General features: G+C 44.7%; 1 protein-coding gene across 4 annotated transcripts in view; it reads left to right on the top strand.

The window, feature by feature from the left end:
* Hecw2 (HECT, C2 and WW domain containing E3 ubiquitin protein ligase 2) overlaps positions 1-18,175 on the top strand; it is a 363,598-nt gene that overhangs the window by 240,370 nt on the left and 105,053 nt on the right. For all 4 annotated transcript variants that reach the window (XM_036173112.1, XM_036173110.1, XM_036173111.1 and 1 more), the window contains 6 exons: positions 1,310-1,385; positions 5,543-5,712; positions 8,074-8,216; positions 11,777-11,877; positions 12,259-13,644; positions 14,991-15,086. In XM_036173112.1, coding sequence (XP_036029005.1) covers positions 1,310-1,385; positions 5,543-5,712; positions 8,074-8,216; positions 11,777-11,877; positions 12,259-13,644; positions 14,991-15,086 — 1,972 coding nt within the window. The remainder of the gene's footprint in view (positions 1-1,309; positions 1,386-5,542; positions 5,713-8,073; positions 8,217-11,776; positions 11,878-12,258; positions 13,645-14,990; positions 15,087-18,175) is intronic.

The following is an 18,175-nucleotide window of genomic DNA, read 5'->3' as shown; positions in this document are numbered from 1 at the left end:
ACATGAGCTTGTCTAAAGTTTGGTCAAGGAAAGAACCTTGGTAGGGTTTAATATGAAATTCGGAATTAAGTTTTGTGTTTGATTTCCATTTTCTAAGCATTCAGAATCTACTCTGCTTCAGTTCTGTCCCCTGTACACTTCTTTTTCAGAGTACCATGGAGAACTTTCTCTTTAGAAACCATAACTTATGTACTAATTGTATACAAATTAAGAGAAAGATCTAAATTTTATTTGTGTCTATAAATTACTGTTTTGTGTAAGATACAATTTACTCAAAAGTTTTTTAGGGAAAAATGATTGTACAATAGCATTACACGGTCCTATAATTGCTAACTCCAATAGCCAAGTACCCATACTGCAATACAGCAGAGGCCTGGATGTAGGTAGGACACCTATGTGGATACTCGGAGATATGAGATAAGTGAGGGTGACTTGGTACATGTTAATGAATCTAACATAAATCGAGAATTTATGCCCGGCTTTCTTATTATATAATGAGGAAATTTAGTGTTTAGTTTCAGTGGTAATATGAATATATCCCTCCAGGCATGGTGGTAGATTCTAATAATCCCAACACTTGAGAGGCAAAATCAAGAGGATCATGAGTTTAAAGCCAGTTGGGGCTGTATAGAGATGGATGAGAATTACTAAGAAGGTGGAGGGTGTGATCACAAACCAACCTCCTAGAATTCTTGCTGAAGACAGGCCAGAATGGTAGATATCACCAGGGTGGGGGAAAGGGCACTGATGACAGTTGAGAAATTTGGTCAGATATCAAAAGTGATCTCGTCTCAAGGGATGGGATTCTCTCTAAATGAAGCAGGCCATCCTGAGCTGTATAACAAGACCCTGTCTAAAATATAACAGAAAAACTGCTACTATCAATGTTGCCCACACATACAAACACACACCAGAGAGAGAGACACATAGACAGACAAAGACAGCTGGCTTCAAACTGGTGATTCGCCTGCCTCATCCTCCTGATTGCTGGAGTTATAGGAATATATACCATAAATAACTGTATTCATACTAAGGGGGAAGATATAACAAAGTAGGTTGATTATATTAAGAAAGATTTCAAAGTTCATATTTTCTTTGAATGGAGTAAAGATTAACTTTAAATATGAACCTTTGGTTCTGTATTTTGGAATCTACATTTGTATATCTGTTCTAAGATTTGAAATTTTGAAGACATTTACTTCAATGCATTTTGACATAAAAATCACTGTATGTCCAAACAGATGAGGGTTCCTGGATCATTCCATAGCATGGTTCCCATATGGAATTTCACACACATTTTTCTTCTCAGATGGGAGCTGAAGGCATGGAAGGAGGTGCTTCTGGAAGTCTGCATTCTCGGAAACTCGTCAGCTTCACATTGTCAGGTAAGTGTCTGAGTGTGGTCTACAGTCTGAGGACACGTAGTGCCAATATAGGCCACAGTTGGTTCTTTGTAGTGTCACATGTGACCTAGAAACTAGGTTATTTTGAGTTCTTTTGATCATACTTGTGGAAAGTCAATTACATCTCTTACCATGATAAAATTAGATGATTATTATGTTTAGAAAGTACTCTTTTTACCAAGTTTCCTCATGGAAGGACTGTGTGAGTGTGGAAGGTTACTGGAAGTGTGTGTAAACTGCTAAATAACTCTGCCAAGGAGCTTTGGTGATTTTTAAACAATTTGAGCTTACTTCAGCTAGAGAAAGAAAAAATTGTGAAGGTCTGAAGTAAAAACATGAAAGGCATACTTTTTTCTGTGAGGATTGCACATGAAGCAGACAGCTGTTATCATGAAATGAAAAAAATATAGTAAGTAAAAAGATAATGGTGTCCTGTTAAAACATCCCACCTGCTTGCATGTAAACCATCCAGTCACAACACCATTCTCAGGCTATGAGTTTTGTCTTGCAGTTTGAGAAGCCAACTGAGTTGAAACTAGCATTAAAATCATTGGGACTTAATACCAAGGGGAAGATGTTTTGATAAAACATCAGTTTACACAAATTGACATTTTTTAAACAAAAAGAATATATGTGCGTGTATGTGCACACTGAGCTGCATAAAAAGGTGAAACTTATTATGTGCTGGGAATGTCCATCCGACTGCAGCACTGTCAAAAGATATTTGAAAGGCTTTGACCTTGCAAGAATGCCTTGGCAGTTATGAAACCAAGAATGCTTTATGGCAGCCAGTGCTTGAATCGGAGTTTTCAAGTAGACAGCTGGATGATAGTTTATACAAAGCCTAAAGTTTACCTGGCTCTGTAAAAAAAATTAAATTAAATTAAATTAAAATCAGAAGGTATGAGATTTAACTGAGATTCTGTTTTCTCTGCTTAAATACTGTGACTGAGCATCGGCATCTAAATGCTGATCCTTGGTATCAGCCACAAACCCTGACTGTCAGGTCAGCCCAGGCTGTGGTCAGCTCAGGCTATGGTCAGCCCAGGCTGTGCGCATCCACTCACTGCTGGCCACATTCTCCTTTTTGTTTAGTTCTGTGTCGTCCTTTTCACTTCCTATGTAGCTGTTCCTTTGAGGGCCTCTTTCCCTTCCTTCCTTCCACTTCCTGGTGAATCTCAGAAGTTGTAATCTGGTAGCTTATGGTTCAGATTGGGCCAATAAATATAGTTTGTTTGGGGATCTTTGGGATTTTAAATACTTTTCAATACTTTAAAGCCCCATTGTTGCTGGGCCATGGTGGCGCACACCTTTAATCCCAGCACTCAGGAGGCAGAGGCAAGTGGATCTCTGTGAGTTCGAGGCCAGCCTGCTCTATAGAGTGAGATCCAGAACAGTCACCAAAACGACATAGAGAAACCCTGTCTCGAAAAAAAACCTTTTTTTAAAAAAAAAAGCCCCATCGTCTGTGATAGCATTTGCCTTCACACTGCTTCCTGTTGATGATTGACAGCTTGTGCCTTAGACCTGGGAAGCTGTCAGGAGTTATGGACACTGAAGCCTCTGGTGACAATAGGGAGCCATTAGCCACCCCCGATGACGGTTGCTGTACTCTGTTGATTCCGTAGTTTAGCACTGTTAAACTATGGGTTTGGTTGATGTGTATCCCTTTAAACATGGCAGTCACACATTGATTTTGACTTCAGAGGCAATGCTGTTGACTCACTGTAGGAAGATTTCTATCTGTAAAGTAAAATCACAGGCCATCTTCCTGAGAATGAGAAACAAGCTCTTGGCGGACATCAGTGAATCCATCTTGAAATATTTTTGTCACATCCCACTTCTGTTCACGTGGAAGCTGGCTGCCTTAGATGTGTTTGTCTTTTAGATAGACATCTGCCCAGTATACAGAGATGTGTAAAATCATAGGAGGGGAGTGGATTCTATAAGGTTGATTCTAAAACAACTAACGTCATTGTGGACTGACAGTTGGTAACATGTTTATCTAAAAGATGATTGACAGATTGGGATGGCTGCCTGCCAAGGTGCTCTACCTGATTATCAGATATGGAAGGGCCCAGAGACTTGAACTCTTCAGCCTCAGCAAAAACTGTCTTGATTAATGTTTTAACTCTTATCCAAATGGGGCTGAAGCCAGGGTATTTAGCATGTGTGTCTTTGTGGCTTGGAGTTCTTCTTTGGTCTGCCACGCGATGTGGCTGTGTGTGAATAATGAAACAAAAGAAAAGAAAGAGAAGCAAGAGCAGGGATGAGATGAGCAAAGGGAGCCCAGTCAACAGATTCCAGATAACCGGCAGTTTATCGCCTGTATTAATGAAGATGCATTCATCTCTACAGCGTCTCGGCTGTGGAAGAGTTGGCGTCAGGGTTATCCCAGGTTGACATCCTTTATCACAGTGACGGTAATCTGCCGGTGGAATGCTTTGATGTTCAAAGGAGTGCTTGTCTGTGAATGAATTGGTTCTCTCAGGCCTTGTAGCAGCTATTTCTATCCACGTTACTCTGCATCTACTTCAAGGAAATCCCCTGCTTGGAAGTAAACTTAATATCTAGAGGCTATCAATCGGTCTTGAGTCTTAGGCAGGAATACTCAAGAAGGGAAAGAAAAGTGTGCGAGCTGCGATTTCTCCTTGAGGCTACTTTACACCAACAGAGAAAACATGCAGTTGGTGAACAGCAGAAAGAAAATCTGCATTTAATAATAACTGCATAGTCGATGAACACCGTCTATGAAGTGTCAACAGTGGCATCCTGGGATAATGACAGCAGCTTCTCAGAGTGTGACTCATCCGCTCCTTATCCTTCCCCTCTCCTGTTGATTTCTAGGTCAGCAATCAATCTACATCTCATGCAGCGTTGCTAGCAGGAGGCCTTACTGTTGACTGGCTCCATATTTGCTGACATATTACCCCATCTCTTCCACTGCTGACTGTGTGTCATTAGACAGCCCTGGCCTGTTTTCATCACATGTATCTAGGCCATGAGTTCTTATGGACCAGGCCATCTTTCCCAGAGAGTGAGCTCTGCGAATACATAAAACCCAAGGCCTAAGTAACCCCTATTGACCTCTTCTAATTTGGAGCCATGATACAGCATGTCTTTCCCTGCTGATCTAGCCAAGGCAGGGGTCTCTCTGTGCATAATCACTCTCTAAACTGGAATATTCAAGACCTCCAGATTGGTCTGAATCATATAAAAATGCAGTCTCTTCCACAGCTTTCAAGATGGTTTAGCTCCAGAGTTCCATTAATCCTACCTTAAGTAATACCACAACAGCCTCAGAAAGGCGTTGTGGACCCAGCTAAGCCAGCTTTATTTCTAGATATTTGTGTACCTGTTAGCATGACAATTTAAATGTCTCCTCACTGAGCAGATTTTAGTTAAGACTTTTAGCAGCTCATCTCATGTAAAACATATTTTAAAAATAAGGTAAGCTATAATTTATATTCACTGAATATTTAAATTACTTTATAGGTTATGGAAAAATAACTGAAAAAATATTTAAAATAATTGCATTCACATATTGGACTCCTTATAAAATATGTATGACATTTAAGACTTAATACAAATGAATGTGTGCTTTTAAATTTTGATCTCAAGTTAAACTTGGTTCAAACTTATACATGCATACATGCATACATATATATAGTATAGATATATGTAATTTTATGTATGTGGGTCTTTCTTATGAAAGGACATATTTGTGGAGATTGATTATTGAGAATTCTATACAGAGGTTGTCTTACATTCTGGCTGACCAACCAACCTGCACCATGAAAAAGATGATGAGAACCCACAGGCACATGGCCTGAAAGAGTTCAGGTGTAGGGGCTTGAAGCAATGAAAAGGGGCTGGCTTTAATTTGGCCACCTTGGAGATCCCCCCAGCTGGAATTACTTCCATGACCTGCTTATCATTCTCTGTGTGCACACAGTGTGACTAAATGCTCTGTGTGAGTGGCCCCTTTCTGGTTAGAGTGTTGGAGTAGTTAAGAACACCCGAGTCTTGTGCTAACTGGGATGTCTGGATCCTTCCTCCTCTCTTCTGTACTTTCCCCACCTACTTCCTTTCTTCTCTCCCACTGCCCCCTCTCCTCCCCTCTCTCTCTTTCTTTAAAGATCTCAGGGCAGTTGGGCTCAAGAAAGGGATGTTCTTCAATCCTGACCCTTATCTTAAGATGTCCATTCAGCCAGGGAAGAAGAGCAGTTTCCCTATGTGTGCCCACCACGGCCAGGAGAGAAGGTCCACTATCATCAGCAACACCACCAATCCCATTTGGCACAGAGAGGTAAGAAGAGGGCGGGCGTGGCTTCTGCTTGACAGGCACGTTTGTCTTTTCTCTCTGAACGCTGTGCGGCCTTGGGTTGTTAGTGGGTGCGGGCAAGATGGCCAGTTTTGTTATCTCAAAACTGTATGTGAGCTGTTTTCCTCCTGTTAGAGCCAGGTATGTGGTAAGGCTGGTGAAGTAAGTGGTCACTTCTAGGGTACAATTTAACGGTATGCTAAAGGCTTGGTAATCAAAATAACTATCTCAATATTTTTTAAAACTGAAAATTAATGCAAAAAGTTCACGAGGAACAAAATATAGGAAAGTTTTCGCAAGAACAGGAGAATTAAAATATTACCTTGCAGAGTCACTGCAGAGCCTGAGTTGAAAGGGGAAAGGCTGGTTTATATTTAAGTTTGTTATCTTTTGCTCTAGCATCTAGTCAGTCCAAATTAAAGGAGTTTCTCTCCATGGGCTTTAGCAAATGTTTTTATAAACTTTCAGAGTTTTGCTGGGTGAGCCATTCAGGAAGTTGGCATCCCTGTGAAGGCAGATTCTGGGATAGAGTTCCTCACAGCGTCGCTATCCTACCATCCAGCACAGAAAGCCGTGTTCCTGGAACAGCCCTGTGGTTTTTTTGAATAGCAGGCTATTGCCTGCGTTTTTTTATACCTGATCTAAAACAACATGATATCATAATGGCAAAAGTCATAGCATCTTATCTACTATGTCTTGAAGCCTAGAAAATACAAAATATTTTTCAGTGTGAGTTCTAGAAAGCCCATAGTCGATACAAAAACAAACCAAACCATGGTGCTCTTTGTGAGGAAGGAGTCTGGTGGAAGATCCACTTCCTCGGCTCCCCTCCCAATCTCTTTCTCTGGACCTGCCCCCTTCAGAGCCGGCCAAACACAGCTCCTCCCCCAGAGAGGCTCAGGATGACTCCCACAGGGAATGTACAAGCCCCATCCCAGAAAACATACTCCTGGGTCTCATCCCCCTTCTCCTCTCTGTGGAGCTGGGGAATCACCCAAGAGTGCTTTACCCATTAAACGTGGGCTTTTCCTGATTCAGTCTGATTTGGTTTGTTGCGATGGTGGAGAGGCCTTCAGGAGGCCTAAAACTTACCACTCTGTAGCACAAATCTTAATTAGTCTTAATAATAAAAACCTGGAGTAAGATATTAGCGGGTGAAAGCCGAAAGATCAGAGAAGCAGAGCAGCCAGCCGCTAGAGTTCTTACCTCTACTGAATCTTCAGACTGAAAGAGCCTGAGTTCCTGTCTCCTCCTGCCTTATATTCCTTTCTCTGCGCAACCATATCACTTCCTGTCTCCACTTCTCTAGTGCTGGGATCAAAGGTGTGTGCCTCCACCGCCTGGCTCTGGTTCTCTCTTAGACTGGATCAATCTTGTGTAACCCAGGGTGGCCTTGAACTCCTGATCTTCATGCTTCCTTCTCCTAAGTGATGGGATTAAGGGTGTGTGCTACCACTGTCTGGCCTCTGTGGTTAACAAGGGGCTAGCTCTGCCCTCTGATCTCCAGGCAAGCTTGATTTGTTAGACGGCAAACCAAATATCACAACGCTCTTTTCCTCTTCCTTGTCTGTCTTTTTACACTGCCCAGCACAAAGCCAGGGCTGCCACATGTGCTAGCCAAGCACTCTACACTGACTCCATAGCAGCCTGCCCAGCACTGTGCATTTACAAACTTCTTGACCTGATGGGGTAGCTGAGACTATGATCTAACCATCTCTACCTGTGGTGATCAATACACTCAGTTTCAAGTATTAATGTGACTACCTACTCAGATGCTTACATGGAGCCGCCTTCTTCTCAGCAAGTACTATTTTCCATTAAGCAGAAGGCCAAATTCCTCTGCCCTTTGGAGAACTCTAATTATTATACTAAATAAACTAGTGATGCCGAAATGTCAAACAGGCTAGTTCTGTTCACATTGCTGTAGTTGCATGAACACCGTCAAGTTAAAGTACAATGATTCACACTTGCTTCCTGCCTCCATCATTTACTAAGGTCAAATTTTTAAATAAAAACAGAATCGGTGTTACTGATGTTTCCTTCTACTTCAGTAAAGTGTTGTATGCATAATTTAATATTTGGTAGTATCTCCTGTGACTGCTGAATCAAGAAAGTAGAGGAAAGTGGATCATTGGATGGAAAGATGTCCGATGTCATTCAGATTTTAAGCCTCTGTTTTAAGAATCATGAATTTCAGTAGTTTTTATGTGAGTACAGGATTGACAGAGGCTGGTAATGTGGACTCTGCTTGTCATTAGTGTTTCAGGAATAGCAGTTTCTGTCGATAAAATGATAAAATGTTCCATTTGTCTTCTAAGCCAACATGGTTCGTGTGTTTGGTTTCAGAAATACTCCTTCTTTGCACTTTTAACTGATGTCTTAGAAATCGAAATTAAAGACAAATTTGCCAAGAGCCGCCCTATCATCAAGCGTTTCCTGGGGAAGCTAACCATTCCGGTGCAGAGGCTGCTGGAGCGGCAAGCCATCGGGTAACCAGCTCTCACTTTGGGGGACCTTGAGATCAGTTGATGCTGAGGGAGCAGACGCAGTGCTTGGCAGTCCTGGGGTGTGTCATGATGATGAGAAGTACACTTATGCTCAATAGAGTGTACTGGACCCAGATACCCTGTTTTAATGATACACTTTCTTGTGGTATCAATCCCCTTTCCAAGATTCACCTAGGTAGCAATCGGTGACAGATCTTACAGTGTTCACTTCATTTGGGGGCATGTTGAAATCTTGCTATAATACCCTTTCATGGGCATCATGTTTCCTTCATCTTATCCTGCTGAATTCAATCCACAGAGCCTACCTTTATTCCTGAAGCACAAAAACAAACTTATCTGGGGACTTAGTTTTACTGTTTCATTCCGGTGAGCTGCTGTGAGTAAAGAAAAACAACACACCCTCACCCATTGTTATGTTGAATGTATTTTTATGTCATACGTACTAGCAAATTTAATAGTACAAGTACTCTGGGATAGTGCAGTGAGAACATTTTGTGTGTCTTTTTTCAGTGCAGGAAAACCTTTTGAATATACAGTAGTGGGAACAGCAAGAGTAATTAGTATGAGTGCCATCCTTGCGGAAGTAGTGAGGGTGACCCCATGAGATGCTGAGTTCACACTCTGTCAGCAGTTAGACGAGTACATGGATTTGCCCATGCCGCCTCAGTAACTCCAAGAGGTAGATGATATGACATCAACCATTTCAGAGATGAGGAATCTGAGGCTGGCAGGCCAGGTGTAGCGCTGAGGTTTGAGCTCAGTCCTTCTGCTCGAGACCCTCTGTTCTCGGAAACATCTTGAGTACCAGTTGTAATTGTCTGTGGAAAGCCAACCCTGCACCTTCACTACAGTTTTCTTGTTTTAGTTTCCTCATCTGAAATAACTGTCCAGATTACACATTCCCTCTGGTCCTTCAAACAGAAAACTCATAGGTTCTAATGAATTCTCATCCTCCTGACTTGAAGATGGGAACATTGTGGTTGGACAGACCACACAAAGTAAAGAGATAATACGAAATTCTAGAGGCTTGTTTATCTGATAAATGTATCAACAGTGAAAGATTATGGTGAGGATTGGCTACAATAAATCTAATACCTTTCCCATTTGATTTATATTAATTATAATCATCCAATTCATGTAATATATGTGTATCAGTTTTGTATACTGACAGCAAGAATGATCAAGAAAGATCATTGTCAGTACTCAAACTGCCATGAACTCTCTACTATTTGAGTTGGTCTTCTAAAGAGCTGGGCACCCATGGGAGCACAGACCCAGTCCCGTGTTTAGTGGAAGAAAGTCCAAAAGACATTCGTCAACTATCAGAACTAAGATGTTTCTCTGTGAGTGGGTTAAAAGCCTTGCCATCATACCAGATACTGGCATATGTTAATATTTCTGACCTGGTTATTTTTTTCTATCTACTTGACATGTTTGGTGAACTGTGGCTATCTGAAATAGTTGAAAATGTCCAAGGTATGGCTGTATGGGATAAGCCACACTCCCTACTCTATTTTTGAAGCATCTGTTTAGCTGTAACATTGTTCATGGCAAGGCTGGACTTCTTCCTGAAAGACATGCCATGGTCCCATGTTTAGCACTTCCCCTGATCAGTAGAAAATGCCTCAGGCACCTGAGGAAATTCTTTATTGTTCATTTTTTATAATAGTAGTGTATAGCATATTCTTCCTAATGATATATCACAGCAGGAGGTAGTTTGAGTCGGAGTAGGATTGGACAAGCCCGGGGGGAGGACCAAGCCCACAGACGGGCACTCCGTGCAGTAGCAAACTCTTCCCAGAGGATCTTTGATGTGGAATAGATGAACTGAGGACTTTTCTAAGTTAAAATTCTTCCAAATAGAGGTTCTCATTTGGCAGTTGGTTATTACGTATACAATCAGTGCCTACTAAATGTCAAGAGCTATGTTGAGTAATGGAGATGAGACAGTCCCCGAAACAGTGGGGCACAGTCCTTTCCATAGGACTCATACAAAGCACCCATTCTCCACCGTAACCGTTGCTTTTGGGAATCTTCCATCCACATCATTACTTTTGGGGAGAAGTGGGGAGCCATCAGTCTCTCGTAACAAGGAAATGGTGGCTTTATTAGAGGACTGAGTGTCAGAAGAGACGGAAGAAACACCAGGAAGTAGAGACAGGGCCACAGGAATTGTTCCTGGGCACACACACGAGTGTGCAAGCACTTCTGTGTGTGCTCTCTAAATGCTGGGAACCCAGGACTGCGGTGGTGAGCAGCAGAAAGAGGCGTCCCTGCTTTTATGCTGACGATAGCTGTCATGCAGTTCTGTCAAACATCCCAGTGTAATGGTATGTTTCAACTCCCAGTCCAGTGAGAGGATGGACAGCTGCATCATGTTCAGGTATACCACAAGTAAAATGGCAGTGTGAGAAGCTCCGCCAAAACCAGCCTGGAACCACAGGCTGTGTCAGATGAGCTTGTGCTGTGGAGGATGCCTGCCAGGGGCGTCTGCAGCAGGATAATACAGGTCTCATCTCAGGTCTGTCATCCAGGAGCTTCCTAGCTGTGCCTTCATGGCTCCCTCTAGATAGCAGGGTTGATGCTCCCTACCAAGTGTCCAGGGGAGGAAAGAACAATATATCCCTAGAGTCCTCAGCAACATGTGCCTGTCACTCCGTAAACACTCCATATGAGGAAGCAAAACACTGATAGTATCAATCTAGGACAAAAATCATGACATCCCAAATTAGAAACGTCTAAGAGCTGGACTAGGAATTCAGGTGAATTACCAATTGGTAGATTGCGATTATATATACACTTAAGGGTGTGTTCACAAAACAGAGCTACGTAAGGTTGATGCTACAAAGCTAAGCAGAGGCTCTGTACTGTACAGTGGTGCAGACGCGTCTCTTTCCAAAACAGCCAGTAGAGGGCAGTGTGAGAGCAGAAATGGTGTGATTTCATTAGCCTTTTGGTGGTTTTCTGTAATTAGTAAATCATGTGACTCAGAGTTGCTTGCATTTGAATCTGGGAAATAGATGCGGACTTGAAATAGCTGGATAATTCCATCTTTGGGAAAGCCAGCAGCCTAAGACTAGCACCGAGACAGGCCAAAAAATGAGCAGTCCAGTTGTGGTCCCCTGTAGCACCAGACATGGGGTGTGGTCCTCTCCCTCACTACAGAACACCTTGTTAGGCCCTGGGACTCAGTGGTAGGCCAGGCTCCCAAGAATGAGAGCCAGCAGCCCCATTCCTTACCTTGTAGGTGAGGGAGGGGAGGTCAGCCCCCTCTCCTTCTCACACAGTTGGGGCTGCCGTCTGGGAGCGGCCCGGTTTTGTGTTTTCTCTCTCTCCTTTAATGTGTCCCAAACGAGACTTTCTTTTGTGCCTGGGTCACTTGTGCAAATGGATCATATAACACATCGGGTCATATTGTGCCTGAGCCTGTATTTACTTAAAATTCTGAAAGTTCCAAGGGTGGTCTGTGGGGCGTGGGGTGGCGGCCTGTGGGAAGAAGGTGAGGGTACAACCAGGATGAAGGGCCGTTTCTCCTCCTACAGTGATCAAATGCTCAGCTATAACCTCGGCAGAAGGCTCCCAGCTGACCACGTGAGTGGCTACCTCCAGTTTAAAGTAGAAGTCACATCTTCTGTCCACGAAGGTGAGGTGTCTGTGTAAACACATAAGCACGTGTCAGATTTACTCCGTTGATAGTTAGCATTTAAGCAGGATTGTTCTGTGTCCGGGGCTAAAAATGAAATGGCTTTCAAAGCACTTCGGAAAGTCTGGTTAGCCAAGACTGCTCCAAGTTCTAGGCTTGTGTCTGAAGCAAGGCTGAAGTTTCTTGCAGGCGATTGCATCCACACCTCCTGCACCAAGCTTTACACAGGATACTCATTTAGCAAGGGGTGGTGACCCTTAGCAGCTGGTGATGATGCCCAGGGTCATGCGGGATGACGGAACTCAGCAAACTGGTTAGTTTCAGGACAATCGATCTTTATATCTTCTTCCTCCTGCTCACAAGTGCCCCTTTCTCACTCAGATGCATCTCCAGAAGCTGTTAGCACCATTCTTGGAGTCAGCACTGTTAACGGAGACCTAGGCAGCCCTTCCGATGACGAGGATATGCCGGGGAGCCATCATGACGGCACTGTTTGCGCTAACGGGCCAGTGTCTGAGGACAGCGCTGCTGATGGGACCCCCAAGCACTCTTTCAGGACTAGCTCTACTCTGGAGATTGACACAGAGGACCTAATCTCTACTTCCTCAAGAACCTCACCTCCCAGAGGCCGCCAGGATTCACTCAATGATTACTTAGATGCTATTGAACACAATGGCCCCTCCAGGCCAGGGGCAGCCACCCCCTCTGAGCGGTCCCTGGGAGCCTCTCCCAAACTGAGGAGTAGTTTTCCCACTGACACAAGACTCAACGCGATGCTTCATATAGACTCGGATGAAGAAGACCACGAGTTCCAGCAAGACCTCGGCTACCCGTCTTCCTTGGAGGAGGAAGGAGGCCTGATCATGTTCAGCAGGGCATCCAGAAGTGATGCTGGGAGCCTGGCATCTCAGACCAAGCCAGAGGACGACAACCCCGTTGAAAATGAGGATGCCTCTGTGCATGAAGCTGCTCCCTTAGAGGAGAGGCCAGAGAACCTTCCAGAGGTTGCAGACAGCTCCTTGCCCTCAAGTGCAGCCCCTGATGACAACGAAGCCAGCCTGGAGCCCCATCCCAGTGCTGACCAGGGCAGCACCGAATTGTCAGGCTCTCAAGAGGCCGATCAGCCCACAAGTGGCGCAGACACAGGAGCCTCTGACACATCTGGAGGGAGCCGCAGAGCTGCCAGTGAGACCGAGTCCCTGGACCAGGGATCTGAACCTTCCCAGGTGTCCTCTGAGACAGAACCCAGTGACCCTGCCAGGACAGAGAGTGTGAGTGAGGCCAGCACCAGGCCGGAGGGAGAGAGTGACCTGGAAGGTGCTGACAGCTCATGCAATGACAGCGTCACCACACAGCTGTCCTCGGTGGAGACACGGTGCTCATCTCTGGAGAGTGCTCGATATCCAGAAACCCCAGCATTTTCTTCCCAAGAAGAAGAAGATGGGGCCTGTGCAGCTGAGCCCACCAGCAGCGGCCCTACAGAGGGGTCGGGCCCTACAGAGGGGTCGCAGGAGTCCATTTGCGCTCCAGGCTCCTTACCTACTGTGCAGGTGCCCAGTAGGGAAGAGGAAGGGCCAGGGGCTGACGTTGCTGCTGCATCTGAGCAGGGGGAGCTGGGGGAGGTCTGGCAGAGGAGGGGGAGTCTGGAGGGAGCTGCTGCTGCTCCTGCTGCTGACACTGAGAGCCAGCCCCAGGAAGATGGGGATGCTGGGGAAACCCAAGGTGCCTGCGAAGGGGCCACTGCCCAGGAGGAGGGCGCCACTGGAGGTAGGCTATAGAAGACAGCATGACTCTGGGCCTAAGCATAACTGCTCAAAAAGAAGGCTTACTGTTTCCCTCCGTGTAAATTATAATGCAGCCTGCATGTGTCGGTGAAGAGAGAGGTGAGTTCCTCACCTGGAGTTCACTGATTAGCAAAAGGATTAGGAAGGGGAAGAGATGGAAACAGATGCCCTTCTTGTGCATCTGGTCTACCAGCCCAGATCTGGAGAGGCCAGCCCGAGAGCTTAATCGTTTACCATTCACAGAGCTAGGAAGGAAGGTGGTGTGGTTTCTATGCCCAAAGACCTGAGTTCCAATTCAGTCTTTTTAAAACATTGGATCGTCTGTTGCTGTCGTAAGAGGCCTGACAAACAGCAGACCTCAATCTTAAGATACGAAAATCAACCACAACCTTTTTGTAATAGGTAGGGGTTCTCAGGAGCACCTCTTTCTTAAAGCTCCGGGACAGACAGTTGGTGTGGGCTTTGCATGAAAACTTTGTCCAAGAGATGTCGGTTGTGTTAGGCGAGGGTCCTAATGTGTGAAGACGGAGAACAGGAGGAAAGAAGTTCACGTTGCAGATTCAGACCAAAATGTGTCCCGAATCTCGGTGAACGTGGCTCCCAGGAATGTTTATTCCTAATGTTCTAGAAAAAAGCTATGAGAAGAGAAAGGGCAGTTTTACGTGCCTAAATAGTACAAGGCTCAAATAGGAATTACTCCTTTTCTTCTGGAGTGGGGATTGATGCTAGAGCCTTGAGCTGACACGCTAGGCAAGTGCTATGTGACTGAGGTCCATCCCAGCCCTAGGAATTGTTTTCTTATTGTGTGATTTATTTTTCTACCTAAGTTATCATTTTCTTTCCCTCTGACCCCTCTTTTGCTTTTCGTTAACCTGTGGTCACTTTGTGACCCTAAAGTGCCGGAGCAAGTTAGAGGCAGTGAGGGGCAATGAAAGATGCCTGCTGGGACATTTCTCCAGGGTCACCTCTTCTGTGCTCCTAATCCATGTGGGAAATGAGAAAAAAAGAGAGTATATAAGACATCCCTGCCTACGGTTGATGTTTGATTTCTTTGCTTGCTTTTTATTCAGACAGGGTCTCCCTGTATGGCCCAGGCTAGCCTAAAGCTCTCTATTCTCCTTTGTCAATCTGCTAAATCCTGGGATTACATATGTAATCCCAGTACATCTATCCTAGATGTGTGTTTTCTTGTGAGTTAGTGAGTGTGTGTGTGTGTGTGTGTGTGTACACGTGCGTGCACATGTGTGCATAGAGAGAGACACCTGTTTTGACACAAAAGGGGAAGCAATACCCGAGTAACTTGGGTTAACTTTTTACCTTTAATCCTAGGTTCCCAAGCCAATGGCCACCAGCCGTTGCGGTCGCTACCTTCAGTGCGGCAAGACGTCAGCCGGTACCAGAGGGTGGACGAGGCTCTCCCACCAAGTGAGCAGCTGTTAGCCAAAGGCTTGCCCTACTGGCGGTGCACGGGGTAACAGGCAGCTCGTTTCCATGGGTCCTGGAGAAGAACGTGTCTGGGAGATGACCAAGTAGCTGTAATCTGGGATGCTCTGCATGGTCACTCCTCTCTGGTACTATTCTGAATGAAAGGGCAGCTAGGAAGAGCAAACACTGTTCTGCCCCTGGTGTAAATGTCATGACTCTGAAAATTTTTTAATCTTTTAAATTATTCTTCACGGGAGCATGACTTTCATTTAGGGAGTAGAAAGTCTAAGAGTTAGAAGAACCTCACCCTTTAATGGACTGGCTTTTTGTCTCTTCCATCAGTTTAAACTGTTAAGCACAGGGATCTTAGTTTTTTCCTTAGGATACACAGGACATATTATTAATTTCAGAAATTAGCCTACATTTTGGGGGGAGGATATAACCGCTATTTGAAGATTTAAAGGGTGTTTCATTCTTTTACTCCCAGAAGACACAGAGCACTTGAATAGATGCTTGAGGACTAGGGGTGTGGGGGAAATGGTTCACGGCCTAAGCGACACTAACCCACTCGTAATCAGCATGGAAGATGAAGTCTATTTAAATGTCTGGAGTCCCTGACAGCAGTATGTGGAGAGCAGTTCACGGTGGTGGCTGAGATGGGGCTCCGTAGTGCACTGCTGGAGAAGCAGCTGGAGAGAGGCCCGGTGATGTACTGTTTTCCTCTTTCCTCACCCTCTTCTCGGCTCTCTTCACACCTGTTCTGTCACGTGGGGGCCTTCATGTACTTTAAATAATGGGTTGTAAAGAGAAAGCAGCAAGCAGTTCTGATTCTGACATACTCACTGGTGAGGTTTGGAGAGAGCTGAATGCTACTGTTGTAGTTTGTAAATAACTGGCCTGGTCCTCCTGGAATTCTGCTGGACACAGATCCCTCCATTTTTGATACATTTGGATAAAAATCAAATACTGCTCTTGGGGGATATTTTGGTATAATTGGAGCAAAGTGGATTGGGAACAGCAGAAGAGAGTTGTGGCAGAGGTTGTTTGTGCACGTGGATCAGTCCAGGAGTTCCTGGGCATTGGAAAAGGAAGCATAGCATTGCATGAGTGTCCTGGTAATAAGCTCCCTCCAGTCACATCAGGTTACTCTAGTATTTTTTGGACATAATTTTGATCTAGAGCTTACATTTTTAATAGACGCTTTCTTGCTGAAACTAGCATCTCAATTTATGATATCTCAATGCCCTTGTTTAAACACTGATAATAGAACTATATGGATAATTTTTTCTTGGCAAACAGTTGGCATTTTACAGCATTTGATGATAATCCCAAAGAGTAAAAGTGATCCAGCAGTATGCCTTGTTTAATGAGTGATGGCATACAGATGAATCTTAAGGCCTATTCCTGTTCAGTTGTTTTGGTAGCGGTGCCGAGTGCCAGCCACCCCAGAGTCCACGAACTGCCTTCCCTCACAACAGTGTGGTGCTGGACTTCAGGAGGAGGGGACAGGGATGTCAAACATCTGAAGACGGTAGGACAGCCTTGACACAACCAAGATTTGTCCCATCTAAACTTCCAGTGTGCCTTCAGAGAGACACGTCTCCGCACACACTCAGCAAATGACATTTCAGAAAGAATAGGTAACCAGGTCTTTTCATTTCAAAAGCTCAGCTCTTAAAGTATGTCTTTATAAAAATGAGAGGTACACACGTGTCACAGTAACAATCAGCTTGGAAGTTTGCAGACTCTGCTGACGGGCAAGGCTGGGTCTCCACACCTGATGGCTGCTCAGCTGTGTACTCATTCCCATGGCTCATCTTTGTAACACTCTGTTTGGTTACTTGACTGTTTGCCTGGCTGACTATCCCCTCCTGACCTGGCCTTTTTCTGCTACTTCTGGCTGTGTCTCTGACTTAAATCTGTGGCTCCGCTAAGGGCCCTGTGTTGAGGTTGACAGTTTCTCTCCCTCTTTTTTTTTTTTTTTTTTTCAAAACAGGGTTTCTCTGTGTAGCCCTGGCTTTCCTACAACTCACTCTGTAGCCCAGGCTGGCCTCGAACTCACAGAGATCCACCTGCCTCTGCCTCCCAAGTGCTGGGATTAAAGGAGTGCGCCACGACAGCCCAGCTGACAGTTGTACTTTAAGAAGTACTGTTTTTATAATAACTCAGAATTATGCCGTGCTTTGCATCCTTATACTTTATAAGGCACATACTCTCCTTAATTTTTCTGAGTTATAATAATTTTGAAAGATAGATTAAGGAAGTCTTATCTGTAGTTTATCAAAGGAGGCATAGATATCCGACAGGGTGATTCTTGTCCTGTGCGCATGAAACCCTGACAAATCCAAGGACTTGTTTATGGTCCCATACTAGGAAAAGCTGAATCAGAGACATTCCTTTCCCCCAGATCTAGTAGTCTAATCCCAGGTTAGAAGAGAAGCAAGCTGTGTGGAGAGGTGAATGTAAAGCTGACCTTTTGTCTGTACAGGCACTAAGGTAGCTTTTGTAGCATGAATCCTAATTGGTCTCAATAAAAACCCGGAGCCAGATATCAGGGTAAATGCCAAAAGCTCAGAGAAGCAGAGCAGCCAGCCACCACCTCTTACCTCACCAACGCCTCAGCCTGAAAGAGACCTAGCTCCTGTCTCCTCCCGCCTTATATTCCTTTCTCTGCCCAGCCATGTCACTTCCTGTTTCAACCTCCCTAGTGCTGGGATTAAAGGTGTGTGCCTCCCAAGTATTGGGAGCAAAGACACAGATGCCAAGTGCTGGAATTAAAGGTGTGTGCCACCACTGTCTGGCCTCTATGGCTAAGTAGTGGCTGGCTTTGCCCTCTGATCTTCAGGCAAGCTTGATTTGTTAGAGCACACAACAAAATATCACCACAGACTTTTATGGTGGCATGCTGTTTATTAGGTGCCAGAAACACTCTGGACACAGTAGAAAGTTCTGGGATTTGCTGCAACCTCATTATATTGTGTTTTGAGGTCAGACCTGGGGAGGTACACCTTTCTCTTCTTGTGGGAGAGGCTTATACAGCAGGACCCCATCTGGGGACATCCTTATCTTATGAGAGGAGTTACAGTGAC

Source organism: Onychomys torridus, chromosome 23 (genome assembly GCF_903995425.1).
Source record: "Onychomys torridus chromosome 23, mOncTor1.1, whole genome shotgun sequence".
NCBI lineage: Eukaryota > Metazoa > Chordata > Mammalia > Rodentia > Cricetidae > Onychomys > Onychomys torridus.
Note: the sequence above shows the minus strand (reverse complement) of the source record. Positions and strands in the feature narration are given on the sequence as shown.